General features: G+C 57.9%; 1 protein-coding gene across 1 annotated transcript; it reads right to left on the bottom strand.

The window, feature by feature from the left end:
* Positions 1-209: 209 nt before the first annotated feature.
* On the bottom strand, positions 210-11,785 carry FAM89A (family with sequence similarity 89 member A). Its single transcript, XM_079763576.1, has 2 exons — positions 11,466-11,785; positions 210-496 (listed from the first exon to the last, which is right to left on the bottom strand). The coding sequence occupies exons 1-2, from the start codon at positions 11,745-11,747 to the stop codon at positions 224-226; spliced, it is 555 nt and encodes a 184-aa protein (XP_079619702.1). The 5' UTR covers positions 11,748-11,785; the 3' UTR covers positions 210-223.
* Between the last annotated feature and the right edge of the window lie 2,661 nt (positions 11,786-14,446).

Raw genomic sequence — 14,446 nt, 5'->3', positions numbered from 1 at the left:
GACGCCGCCCGGCACCTCCTCATCACCTAAGCAGGAACTCCGCCAGCAACACAGACGGCCACCAGGTGTCCCTGCCGCCGGAACTGGCCGCTGGTCCCAGGTGCCTGGGGACCGGACCGCCCAACGCAGACGCAGACGTGCCTCCTCGACAGAGAAGCAAAACGCTGGCCCTGGGCCCGGGAGTGGGCGGGACCCTCCGGAGACCCTCTAGAATCCAGAGGGTCTAGATGGACTCCAGAATCCAGTCGCCGCCGGAGAGGGGGCCTGCGGGCAGGGCCGGGTCCCTCGGGTCCCTGGGCGGCCCCCGCTGCCTCCCGTCCGGGAGCAAGCTGGGCTCCTGGAAGAACTCCTCCTCCTCCTCGAAGAAGCCGTTCTCCAGGGCGTAGGCGCCGTCGGGGCTGGAGGCCGCCTGGCACGCGCCCTTGTACTCCTGAATGGACTCGTAGAGGCTGTACAGCTGGCAGAGCAACGACATGTCCAGCTGCCGGAGGCCGACCTTGGGGGAGAAGGGAGACGTCAGTTCTGCAGGCTCCGTCAGGGGAGCCTCGGCGCCCGCCTGGGCCTGCTCGGCCGGCACACGCCTCCCGCACCGACGGCCCAGCATGGCCAGGGCTGAGACACCGGAACTGTGGTGTGATGCCCACACCTCAGACTTGACTCCGTGTGGCAGGGAAGGGTCACGCCTGCGGAATTCACCCGGCACGCCCTGCATTGCACATGCCGCTGGCCCCGCGGGTTTCACTCGGGATGTGGAGACAGACACAGGTGTGTCCTGACCTCTCGCTATGATCAGAGTCAGAGAAGCCCCTGCGACAGTCACTGTCAGGCCCTGGGGCAGCACAGAGAGGAAGCGGGGGGGGGGGGGGGGGGGGGGAGAGAGAGAGAGAGAGAGAGAGAGAGAGAGGACTATCAATGATGAGAGAGAATCATGGATCGGCTGCCTCCTGCACGCCCCCCCTGGGGATCAAGCCCGCAACCCGGGCCTGTGCCCTGACCGGGAATCGAACCATGACCTCCTGGTTCATAGGTCGACGCTCAACCCCTGAGCCACGCCAGTGTAACCATTGCACATACAAACCTACTTCCTCTTTCTTAAGCACCTTGGAAATATCTGAAGGTGATGTTCACTCTACCCCGCTCCCCCCTGAGAAAAGGCGTCTGTCCTCCCCAGCGAATACCCTCAGGTCCTCCTGGCTGTTCACAAGGGCGTTCGGTCCGTTACCCGTCCACCCTTCCCACTGGACTCTCTCTGTTCCTGGAGGCCTCCCTCTCCAGTGTCCGGGTTTGAACACAACCCAACCATGAGATCCTGACTCAGCCGGTCTTTCCTAGGATTTATGACAAGGAGCATAAACTTGGATAACGTAAGTCACACCCTCCCAGAGTCACACCAGTATTTGCTCAAAAAGTCACAGGAAAGCCCTGGCGGGTGTGGCTCAGTTGGTCGGAGCATCATCACGTACACCAAAAGGTCGCTGGTTCGATTCCCAATCGGGGCACATACCCAGGTTTTGGGTTTGATGTTTGATCCACGGCTGGGATGCATTTGGGAAGCAACTGATGTCTCTCTCTCTCACCCCCTCCCTCCCTCTAAAAAAAAAAAAAAATCAATAAAAAAATATATAGCCCTAACCGGTTTGATTCAGTGGATAGAGCGTCGGCCTACAGACTGAAGGGTCCCAGGTTCGATTCCGGTCAAGGGCATGTACCTTGGTTGCGGGCAGATCCCCAGTAGGGGGCGTGCAGGAGGCAGCTGATCGATGTTTCTCATCAATGTTTCTAACTCTCTATCCTTCTCCCTTCCTCTCTGTAAAAAATAAATAAAATATATTTTAAATATGTATACGTATGTGTGTGTGTGTGTGTGTGTGTGTGTATTTGAAGTGTCACAGAAAATATTCATCTGGAAGATCACTCTCCGGTGCCACTCGGTTGCCAATAGGTCAGCTGGGGGATCCCAAGACAGTTCCCGGCTGGGAATGAATGGTGGACAGGACAGAAGGGGGGGAGGGGGCGGAGCTCATGCCATCGAACCCTCGCTGACTGGCACCCTCCCAGGCCTGGGCTCACAGCTCTGGCGCCCCAGGCTTTTCCCTTGAGGTGCCATTGCCAAGGTGTCCCGGGAGGAGACCAACCGGGCCGGAGTGGGAACCTGTCCTGGCCCCGCTGCCTGCAGCCGCCGGTGACTCACAGGGTGCCCGTCCCGGGGCGGAGCGCTGGCCTAGAAACGGAGGGCTGGCCCGCCTAGGAGTGCGGCTGGCCTGGCTCACACCTACCACCCCACCCAGCAGGTGCCAAGCATTCAGACGGACTGAGCAGGGCCGCGAGCACACACACACACGTGCACTCCACGCCCACACACAGCCCAGTCCCTGCTTCTCCGGGCACCAAACTGCCTTCCTTTCCCAGAAACCCTCCCAAAGGGCTAGGACATGAGGCAAGTAGCGGCAGGAACAAACCAAGCCCAAGCCTCCCAGCCAGGACTCGCCTGACACTCGCCCGTGAATTTTCCAGAGGGAAGTTGGGCATCCCTAGGTGGCATTCTGTGGCCTGTTGTCTCATATCTGCACCTCGTGCAATGGGTCAGGCTGGGTCCCCTCCCCCCCAGTCTGTCCCCTTAAAGCCTCCTTCCTGCCCGGCCGGCGTGGCTCAGTGCATGAGAGTTGACCTATGAACCAGGAGGTCACAGTTCGATTCCCGGTCAGGGCACCTGCCCGGGTTGCAGGCTCCATCCCCAGTGTGGGGCGTGCAGGAGGCAGCCGATCCATGATTCTCTCTCACATTGATGTTTCTCTCTCTCTCTCCCTCTCCCTTCCTCTCTGAAATCAATAGAAACATATTGAAAAGAAAAAAAGACCTTTTGTCAAATGGGAGCAGAAGACACAAAAGCAGGTCCCCTCCCGAGAGCAGGTGGGAGCGAGGCGTGTGCGCAGGGCCATGGGAAGGGGACAGGAGGACCACCCATGAGCACTAACTGCAGGGTCCTGCTTCAGGACCGGCTAACACCCCGCACGAGAAAGAATCCCTCGTCCTTTCAGGAAAAAGTGAGGGGATGGGGGGGCGCCCACTAACTCCCCCCACTGTCCCCCCAACCTACCAGCACAGGAAGCCTGCCGTCCCACGTGTCCCTGGAGGACGGCTGATCTCATTCACAGCTGGATTCCGAAAATAACTCTTTTTTTTTTTTTCTTGTGTGTTTGTTTGTTTGGTTAATCCTCACCCGAGGATATTTCGCACCCCCCCCCACCCCCGATTTTTAGAGAGCGGAAGGGAGGGGAAGAGACCGAGAGACACATCCACGTGAGAGAGAGACATCGACGGGTTGCCTGCCCCACGCGCCCGGACCAAGGCCGGGGAGGAGACTGCAACAGAGAGCCTTGGCCTTGATCAGCATCGAACCCGGGACCCTTCCGTCCATGGACCAACGCTCTATCCACTGAGCCAACCCAGCTAGAGCAGAAAAGGACTTTTTTTTTCCAGGCCGCCTGCTACCCTCCTGAGAGTCTCCTGGTCTTTTCCCACAGAGCGCCTGCACCCGCCCGCACACACAGGTGTTCCCTATACCCCGACATCCACATGGCTTCGACTAGTCCCAAGAGGCTGGCCGCACAGACTCGCCTCAGACAGGGCGGGGGCTCCCAGCGGTTTAGGGTCGCCCGGCTTCTGAATGACTTGGGAGGGTGTCATCGGGGAGGGAGTCCTTCCTAGCGTCGGTAAAATGACAACGGAAACATTCACCGCGAACAAACCAGGCTGAGAAGACGGAGGGAACCTCCCAGAGTTCAAGTTTTGTTTACTCACAGCAAAGTATCCACGAAACACGTTCCGGGAATTTTTAGCAATAAAAAATCGTATTAAAAGAAAACGTCTGTTTTGCTGAAGAAACGAAACATAAAAGTTGGGCCCGGCCAGTGTGGCTCAGTGGTTGAGCACCGACCTCAGAACCAGGAGGTCACGGTTGGTTCAATTCCCGGTCAGGGCACATGCCCGGGTTGCGGGCTCCATCCCCAGTAGGGGTCGTGAAGGAGGCAGCCGATCCATGATTCTCTCTCATCATTGATGTCTCTCTCTCTATCTCTCTCTCCCTTCATCTCTGCAATCCATAACAATATATTTTAAAATATACTCCCCAGCTTTTTTTTTTATTTTATTTTTTAAAAATATATTTTATTGATTTTTTCAGAGAGGAAGAGAGAGGGAGTTAGAAACATCGATGAGAGAGAAACATCCATCAGCTGCCTCCTGCACATCCCCCCCCCCACCTCCACTGGGGATGTGCCCACAACCAAGGTACATGCCCTTGACCGGAATCGAACCTGGGACCCTTCAGTCCGCAGGCCAATGCTCTAACCACTGAACCAAACCAGCTCGGGCACTGCCCAGCTTTTAACCAGCTAACTAGCTCCCCTCGAGGGATTGGTTGTAGAGAGGACAATCTGGGCTGTTCACAAACTTGTGATCGATGCCCTTGTTCCTGGGAGGCAGGTGTGGACTGCTGAGGTGGGGGACTGGAGCACTGAGGGGTTGCGGCCACGGCAGACCGGGCGCTGGGCCAGGCCTGCAGGTCTCCCTCCACCCAGGGCCCCCCCGCCAGCCTGTGCTGCCCGCCCAGACCACCCTGCCAGCCGAGGGAGAGCCAGGAGCTGCGGTCACAGGTGGCTTTTATTGGGGGCTTTCCTGAGATTCCTAGATGTTCTGCTATGAATGTGTATTCACTGACCACGGGAGGACGTGTGGCGTTACCCGTGTGCCATGCCATGCGTGAGTAAGCATGTACGGACGCCGGCGAACGCGGCTCAGACAGGACGCGGTGAATGCCCCAAATCTAATTGAAGTGTCTCGCGAGGATCCGCCGGGCCGGAATGGAAGAAAGCAAGCGGTGACCTAACGGATCGTAACCTGATTTCCGAAGAAAAGATGTGTTGACGGAAGGACTCTGACCTGCATACTATTTAGGAAAGGAGGAGCCGGCCTCCAAGCTCCCGTGGGTTCTGTCTCCTGCGGGACGTTCCCCTCCCCGGGGCCGAAATGTGCTTGTGCTACGTGACCTCCTGCAAATGCTTTAGTGTCGCCAAGCTGAGGACGAGACTGTGAAGAGGGACGGTCATCCACAGGCGGGAAATAGACCGGGCTGCACGCCTGCACCCCCAGATTAAGCCAGACGAGACGCGAAGCTCACCCCACCTCTGCACCTCCCAGAGATGCCTCTGGCTAGGGAAGGCGGGCTGAGTTGGGTTTTCTTTTTTTTTGTAAATATTTTTGTTGATTTCAGAGAGGAAGGGAGAGGGAGAGATAGAAACATCAATGATGAGAGACTCATTGGCTAGCTGCCCCAGCACGCCCCACACTGGGGATGGAGCCCACAACCCGGGCATGTGCCCTGACTGGGAATTGAACCAACCGTGACCTCCTGGTTCATCGGTCGATGCTCAACCACTGAACCACACCGGCCAGGCATGATCATTCTTTTAAATCTTTGCTGGTCCGTTACATGACACCTCATTGTTTTCATTGGCAAACCTGTGGTGTGTTTTGTTTTTTTTTATAAGGGATATTAAGTAGCTTGTCATTTCTCTTTAACACTGTGGAATGTGGCTGTTTTGCCTCTGATTCTGAGTACAGTCAACAACCTAATAAAACACCCTCTTTTCACGGTCTCGAGCCTCCACACGCATTTCTGTAATCTTCTGCAGCCGGGCCTCCGGGCTGGGGCCCTGGTGTCTGCAGGGGTCACCCCTCCCCTGGAGTCACCCTGGTCAGAGGACAAAACAGAGGCCCTCCCGTCTCCACCCTGACCCCAGTCAGGGACAGCCCTCCCTCGCCCATCCTTAAAGACAGGATGCTCGTGCCTGCAAAACTAGGCCAGCGCGCCCAGCTCTAAGGGCCGGTCATAGAGTGAACAGAAAGTTCTCATAAATAAAAACTGAAAAGACGCCCTCGCCGGTTTGGCTCCGTAGGAGTGGATAGGGCGTCGGCCTACGATCAGAAGGGTCCCGGGTTCGATTCCCGGTCAGGGCACATGCCCGGGTTGCGGGCTCGATCCCCAGCAGGGGGCGTGCAGGAGGCAGCCGATCATTGATGTCTCTGTCTCTCTCTCTCCCCCTCTCCCTTCCTCTCTGAAATCAATAAAAATGTATCTTTTTTAAAATATATTTTTTTATTGATTTTAGAGAGGAAGCGAGAGGGAGAGAGAGATAGAAACATCAGTGATGAGAGAGAATCATGGATCGGCCGCCTCCTGCACGCCCCCTACTGGGGATCGAGCCCGCAACCCGGGCATGTGCCCTCGAGCAGAATCGAACCTGGGACCCTTCAGTCCAAAGGCCGACGCTCTATCCACTGGGCCACAACGGCTAGGGCAATAAAAATATATCTTAAAAAAAACATAAAAGGCCGCCCATCTTAAAAATGTCCGTGGAACCCCAAGGAAGACCACGGTTTACCTGTCTCCCAGGTTCTTGGGGGGGAGAAGAAACATCTGTGTTCACTGTCCGTGAAGGAGCGAGCCGCCGCAGAGAAGGAGCAACCGGACCAGCCCTGGCTACTTAGCACCTGGAAACATCTGGACCATGTGGGCAAGGAATGGGGTGACCAGGAGGCCGGGGCTCGGGAGGAGGAAGCGGGGCGCGAGGGGCGAGTATCTGACGCGGCCAGGCTCGGGGCTGGTTTCCTGTGCAGGGAGCCCGTGGTCTGTCCGAAGGCTTTCCCGCCCGGGCCCCTGGGCAATTCCGCTTTCACATCGGGGTCTGAAGTCTCCGTGGAGTGAGGAGGGCCTCCCGGGCGCCAAAGGGCAGCACTTCCGATGGGAGTGAGGTGCACCAGGGCTGCGGCCTTCTTCCCAAGCCCCCCCCCAGGGCATCCTTGCCCACCTGGCCTCTAAAATCTGCAGTCGAGCCCTAACCGGTGTGGCTCAGTGGATAGAGCATCGGCCTGCGGACTCAAGGGTCCCAGGTTCGATTCCGGTCGAGGGCATGTACCTTGGTTGCGGGCACATCCCCAGTAGGGGGTGTGCAGGAGGCAGCTGATCGATGTTTCTCTCTCATCGATGTTTCTAACTCTCCCTCTCCCTTCCTCTCTGTAAATATAAAATATATTTTAAACATAATAATAAAATAAAATCTACAGTCGAGCCCAGCCTGCGTGGGTCAGTGGCTGAGCATCAACCTATGAACCAGGAGGTCCACGCACATGCCCGGGTTGCAGGCTCCATCCCCAGTGTGGGGCATGCAGGAGGCAGCCGATCGATGCCTCTCTCTGCATCGATGTTTCTATCTCTCTCTCTCTCTGAAATCCATGCAAATATAGCAAGAAAGGAAAAGAAACCAAGACTCTGAGAGCAGAGCAGGGCATCATGGGACAGGACCCTCTGCCCACACAGCCTCCCCCGGCCCTCACACGCCCCGGACACCAGCTCCCCCGGGTTCCACGCTCACCGTCCTCCCATCCATTCTCTCCAGCCCAAACTACCTCCTCCAGCCTCCAGCTCCATGTTCTCAAACGTTGACTATCAACAACATACTCTCCCACAGATGTAAGAGCAAACCACCTCCCCTGGAACACAGCCCCCACTCCTGCAACAGACTCCGCCTTCCCAATGAGAGTTCAAGGTCATCACTGCCCTAGAATGGAACATGACGCGGCGACATACATATATATTGACCTGGAAAATGTTTGCAACATGTGCCCCCCAAAAGCAAACCAGAATGTTTAATGTGCTCCGTGTGTGTGTGTGTGTGTGTGTGTGTGTGTGTGTGTGTAACCATGCAGGCAGTATAACACGCTCATTAAACAGGCCTTGGGAACTGGAGACTCCGGTTGAATTTATGACCGCAGGGGAGGTATTTACGTGTTGAGTGACTTTTTAAAAACTATAAAATAGCCCGGCCGGCGTGGCTCAGGGGTTGAGCGTCGACCTATGAACCAGGAGTCAGGGTTCGATTCCCAGACAGGGCACATGCCTGGGTTGAGAGCTCGATCCCTGTAGGGGGCGTGCAGGAGGCAGCCGGTCCATGATTCTCTCTCATCATGTTGTTTCTACCTCTCCCTCCCTCTCCCTTCCTCACTGAAATAATAAAAACATATATTAAAAAAACAACAACTGTAAAATAGACTTTGAGTGTCTATCACCTGGAGAAGTTACCAGATGAGGCACAGACGGCACTGACGTTGGGCTTACCCAGGAGGCACCCCAAAATACGGACAGGGTTCTCTCCAGGTGCTAGGACTGTGGGCAATTCTTGAATTGCTTTGCTTCACGGCACTTTCCATAAAGAGCCCACGTCGCCTCTGATTCCTTTTCATCCCCTCCCCCGACTCTGAATATCGAATCAGCAATTCCTGCCGATTCTGCTGCAGAGAAGTGTCTCCCGTCAGGTTCTCGTCCCCCGTGCACGGGTCCCCACCCGGCTGGAGGCTCTCCCCTCCTCCGTGCACAGCTGTGGCATCTCGCCCTCCCTCCTACACCTGCCCTCAAACCCCAACCCCGTGCCGTCTCCTGCCTCAACACCTCCCTGGCTCTCTGAGGCTGGGCCAACCCTGGCCCGCGTCCCAGCGCCTCTGGGGCTCACGGGCCTCCCCATGCTGTTCCCAGGGGGGACACTCTGTTCCTGCCTGCGGCCGTGGCCTCTCCCCGGTGAGGATCCTGTCGCCTCCAGGGGCCCAGCCCTCTTTCTGTCCGGCACAGGACTTGACTGCTGTTAGCGTCAATCCTCACCAGAGGACATTTTCCCATGGATTTTTGGAGAGCGTGGAAGGGAGGGGGAGAGACAGAGAGAGAAACGTCGATGTGGGAGAGAAACATCCACGGGTTGCTTCCCGCACACGCCCCCCCCCCCCCCCCCCCCCGCGACCAGGGCCAGGGATGGAGCCTGCCACCGAAGTACGTGCCCTTGACCAGAATCGAATCTGGGACCCTTCACGCTGAGGGCCGGCGTGCTACCCACTGAGCCAAACAGGCCAGGGCTGAGAAAAAAGAAAAAGAAAGTAGGATTCATCACATTCTGCCATGAATTCTAGCTGCATCCCCTGACACAGATGTGACCTCAGGCCTCCAGAGGAAAGAGATCAACACACTGCGTGTTCTGCAAATAATTCCGTTCTTATCTCGCCAGGCCCCGCCCCTCCCGCAAAGGGAGCCTCGGCCCCGAGCTGACTGCTCAGCCGCCTCAGCCCCAAGTTAGCAAACCTCTTAAAAAGCCGAACATCACAGGACTTTCCAAGACCTGGTGGCGTCTCTCTAAAGGGACTCGTCCAGGCCCGTACCCCCTCCTTCTCTTTATCTCAGCCAAATATCAGACAGACAGACAGACCTACCATTCAGCCAAATATCAGAGGGACAGACAGACAGACAGACCTACCATTCAGCCAAATATCAGACAGACAGACAGACCTACAGTGCTGTTTATTTTCCTTGTGCTTCAAAGAGACTTAGAGAGAGCCCTGGCCCGCCCCAGGCACCATGACAAGGTTGGGCTGTACTTGATGCCCCCCCCCCCCGCACCTCCCTTCTCTCCCCACCCCCCCCCCCCCCAACCCGCCAGGAACCTGGAAAATGACTTCCCAGCAGAGCTCTCGGCCTCCCAAGCGGCCACAATAGGACTTCAGAGCATGTTTACAAAGCAGGGAGCAGCCAAACAGGAGTGGCCCCCAGGACTTCCTGTCAGTGATCCGGCACGGGGGGGGCCTTCCTATTTCACCCCCACATGCACCCTCCCTCTGAGTTCAGACTCTGCACACAGCAGGCAGAGGTTTATTATCTAATTCGAACCCAGCCCTGGTTTCTAGGAACGTGGACCCGTTCCACAGAAACTGCTGGGAATTAAGAGTCATTCGGTAAGCAGCTTCAAGAACCTTCTCAGAAAGGCTTGGAATCCGCGTCCAGGCCCAGGGGGAGAAGACAGAATCTAATGGATGAAAAAGTGTGCAGGCCGCTTGCGCGTCTACGTTGAATGAGGTCTCCGTTCTCAGGACAGATGGGCGCCTCTAAGGAAAAGGGTGCACCCGCTGGATTTCGGTCAACAATCTCTAGATGAATAAAGGATTCCTGTGATAAATGTTTTGGAAAATGTATTCTTGGGAGAGAGAGAAGCAGTCTTCGTATACACACTGAGTGGACAGATTATGATGATCTCTGAACGCATAATAATCTGGCCACTCAGAGAGAGAGTGTGTGTGTGTGTGTGTGTGTGAGTGTGTGTATTAGAGAGGCCCGGTGCATGAATTCGTGCATGGGTGGGGTCCGGCCAGCCTGGCCAGGGGAAGGGGACATGGGCAGTTGGCCGGCCTGCCTGCTGGTCGAACTCCTGGTCGCGGGGACAATTTGCATATTAGCCTTTTATTATGTAGGATAGACACTGAGTGGCCAGATGATGATGCGTTCAGAGATCATCATCATCTGGCCACTCCGTGTATATTTGATTTCCTACATGGAGTACCTACCTGGGCCTGCAGATTCTAAAAGCAGGGCCGGCGGGGAAGGGGACCCTGGCCCTGCAAGAGGGCTGGAAAGAAGGCAGGTTTCGATCCTCGCCTGGCCTCGCCTGGCCTGACCGAGGCTGGAGAAAGGCTCGCGGACACCTTAAATCCCTGCCCTTGCCCCGCTTTCGGCGTCACCTAAACTGCGTGTCCTGCTCCCCAGACACCCCAGGGCTGAGCAAAACCAAGCCCCATTGTCTGGAGCCCAGACACAAGCCGCAGGCCCGCGCGCTTCCCCCAGACCCACCCGAGAGCGCAGCTGCCGGCCGGGCGCGGAGACGGGTTGGGGGCGCCTCGCCTCCACCACCATCTGCGGCCGCCCCGCCCCCCCTCGCGGTAATCGGACCCTCGGGGAGGGGGGGCGGGGGCCAGGGCTGCTCCAATCCGCTGTCTACACTCGCTCGGACAAAGCTGCCCTCCTCGGGGCAGGAAAACGCCATCGCACACCGCTCTGCACCACCCCCCACCACCCCCACCCGGGCGCGCAGGGAGCGGATCCCGACCCGGGAAGTCGCCGGGAGTTTCCGAACCGGCGGGACTGGGGCGGGCGGCGGGTCTCTGAAAGCGGCCCCTGGAAAGGGGGGACCCCCTACCCCCCGGGCGGGGGGCCAAATCGTGAGCACAGAGAGGGCAAGTCAAAAGGGTAGTGGAGCCCGGCCGGTGCGCTCAGGGGCGGAGCGCCGACCCAGGAACCAAGAGGCCGTCGGTTCGCTGCCCGGTCGGGGCACAGGCCCGGGGGTCGGGGGCTTGCAGGAGGCAGCTCTCTCGTCGATGTTTCTGCCTCTCTCCCTTCCTCTCTAAAATGTCAATAAAAACATATTCAAACAAGAAAAAGGGAAAAAAGGGGTAATGGAGAGGACAGTGCCCGTCTTCCCGGGCCGGCTCCTGGGGCCACCCATCCCAAGGGGCGGGTGGGCGCGGGGACTTCCGGAGCGGAGCGCGGGGTCCCCCGATCTCGCCCCCCCGCCGCCCGCGGGGCCCCCTTTCCTTACCATCTCCTTGCGCAGCAGGGCGAGCGCGGCGTCCAGGTTGGGCGGCTTCGGGGGCAGCGCCGCGCTCCGGGCCCCGCCGCCGCCCGCGCCGCCGCGGCTCAGCTCGTCCTGGATGCGCGACTTCTGCGCGTACAGCCGCTCCAGGTGCCGCCAGCCGCCCGCCGCGCCGCCCGCCGCCGAGTGCAGCAGCCCGCTCAGGCTCTTGGGCAGCGGGGGCAGCCCGTCCACGCGCAGCCCCCGCGCCGCGCCCGCCGCCTCCCGCGCCCCGCCGGCCCCGCTCATCGCGCGCCAGGCCACGCGCCCGCCAGCGCGCCGCTCGCCGCCCGAGTCCGGGATCCCCCGCCCGCCCCCTTCCCGGCGGCGCCCCACCCACTTCCCGCCGCGCCCCGCCCCGTCCCGTCCCGTCCCGCGCCCCTGGAGCCGCACCCGCCCCGCGGACTTCCAGCCCCGCCCACTTCGCCCCCGATCCGCCCACCCCGGGGTTCCTCCCGGTGCCCGGCTCCCTTCTAACCCCACCCCTTACCCCGGCCCCACCCCCGTCCCGTGCCCGCCTTCGCCCCCGTGCGCCCCCGTGCGCCCCCGTGCGCCCCCGTGCGCCCCCGTGCGCCCCCGTGCGCCCCCGATCAGTGTCTGCCCTCGCTCAGCTCTAGCCTCTCGGGGGACACCCCCTCACCTGCCCACGACCTCGCGGGACCGAGCCCTGCCCCGGCTGCCCCACTCCCGGGCAGGTGGGCTCCCCGACCAGCCCCCCGAAGCTGCTCGTTGTGTTCGAGGGGGCCCCCACTTCAAATGCGCAGGGGGAGGCCGACTGGTGCAGGGGGCGGGGTACAGAGAGAGGCTCCCGCTCCGGGCGGCAGGAGGTCGGAGAGAAAGTGTGGGGGCAGTGCTGGAGCTCCGGTCCCCCGGGGTCCCCGTCCCTGAGACCAGGACCCGCCCGCCGGTCCAGGCTGTCCCAGGTCTGGCCGCACGACCCGCGCCTCCCCGGTCCACTTAGGCGCTGGGTCCTTGTGAGTAAGAGGCACGTCCGGTAAGAGGCGGTGTGGCTCAGTGGTTTGAGCGTCGACCTAGGAACCACCAGGTCATGGTTTGATTCCTGGTTTGACTATCAACAATAAAAAGTGTATTTTAAAAAGAAAACCAAAGTCGAGTTATTTAGCTCTCCTTTTTGAATCATGACATGATTCCTTCCATTCCTTCCATTAATGCATGCTCCTGAGACTAGATTCCCAAAAATAATGTCATCAATAAAAGTGAAGATAAGCCCTGGCTGGTGTGGCTCAGTGGATAGAGCATCAGCCTGCGGACTGAAAAGTCCCAGGTTCGATTCCGGTCAAGAGCACATGCCCGGGGTTGTGGGCTCGGTCCCCAGTTGGGGGCCTGCGGGAGGCAGCCAATCAATGATTCTCTCTCATCATGGATGTTTCTATCTCTTTATCCCTCTCCCTTCCTCTCTGAAATCAATAAAAATATATATTTTTTAAAAGTGAAAATAATATGAAAATGACAACATCCAAGCGTGTCTTTCAGCCTGGCTCTGTACGCGCGAGTCATCCCACAGAGAAATGTTAGGAAAATAGAGGAAAAGGATTAACTCTCCCAAAATATCCATCATCTCTGAAGCAAAAATAACCCTCATAACTCACACCTCAGAGGGAGAGGATCGAGAGAGAAACAGGCTCCCCCCTTATAGGAAGGAAGAATAAAAATGACAGTTACGCCCTAGCTCCCTGGTCGGCAAACTGCGGCTCTTTGGCCCCTTGAGTGTGGCTCTTCCACAAAATACCACAGCCTGGGCGAGTCTATTTTGAAGAAGTGGCGTTAGAAGAAGTTTAAGGTTAAAAAATTTGGCTCTCAAAAGAAATTTCAATCGTTGTCCTGTTGATATTTGGCTCTGTTGACTAATGAGTTTGCCAACCACTGCCCTAACTGGTTTGGCTCAGTGGATAGAGCGTCAGCCTGCAGCCTGAAGGGTCCCGGGTTCAAGTAGCGTCAAGGGCATGTAACTCGCTTGCCGTCTCCATCTCCAGCCCCGGTTGGGGCGTGTGCGGGAGGCAGCCAATCAGTGTGCCTCTCTGACATGGATGTTTCTCTCTTTGTGTGTCTCTCCCGTTCTCTTCCACTCTCTCTAAAAATCAGTGGGAAAATATCCTCGGGTGAGGATCAACAAAACAAACATAAATAACAGTTACAGCCAGAGAGAGACAGAAGAGGTCAGGAAAGATGGACCGATTTGTGCACACAGCCCCACCGCAGGTTGGGTACCCATGCCGGACACAGAGGGGATAACTGTGCCGCCCACTGATGATTGGTTTTCATTATTAAACAATTCCGTTGTTCCAAATACACTCAGCGGGCTCATAAATGGCCAAGTGTTCTGAGCACTTCGGACAGCCCATGTAAAAAGCCATGCATTTGGGGGGGGGGGGCTTTCTCCCTTTAACGTAGACACCCACACACACACACAGAGCCCACCCCCAGAATCCTTGCTGTTTTTTTAAAAGATATTTTATTCATTTCAGAGAAGAAGGGAGAGGGAGAGAGAGAGAGAAACATCAATGATGAGAGAGAATCATGGATCGGCTGCCTCCTGCACGCCCCACACTGGGGATCGAGCCTGCAAGCCGGGCACGTGCCCTGACCGGGAATCGAACCGTGACCTCCTGGTTCATAGGTCGATGCTCAACCCCTGAGCCACGCTGGTGGGGCAGAACCCTTGTTTTTGAGGTTGGCAGATGTCTCCGCTGGCCCCTGCCCCTGAGTGAGAGGGGCCAGGAGAAGGCCCAGCTCAGGCAGTGTGAGCTGAGGTCACCTGGGAGGCTTCCCGCCCCACCTACCGCCCAGAATCCTCCACCTCGCACCGCGCCTCGCCCTCCACTAATCACCGTGTCACCATCTCCGGATTCCAGGCATTTATTTATCCGCCTCCTTAAACGGCGGGTGTCTTCGGGAGAGTGACACTCTGCTTGTGTGGGAGTGAGGAA

This window comes from Cnephaeus nilssonii (genome assembly GCF_951640355.1).
Source record: "Cnephaeus nilssonii genome assembly, chromosome: 23".
Taxonomy (NCBI): Eukaryota; Metazoa; Chordata; class Mammalia; order Chiroptera; family Vespertilionidae; genus Cnephaeus; species Cnephaeus nilssonii.
This window is presented reverse-complemented; position numbering and strand designations above follow the sequence as displayed.

Excerpts from the sequence above, each read along its gene's own strand:
- FAM89A (XM_079763576.1), bottom strand. The coding sequence starts at position 11,747 with ATGAGCGGGGCCGGCGGGGCGCGGGAGGCGGCGGGCGCGGCGCGGGGG. Across the intron at positions 497-11,465 it reads CCCTGCTGCGCAAGGAGATG|GTCGGCCTCCGGCAGCTGGA; the intron begins GTAAGGAAAGGG and ends TTCTCCCCCAAG.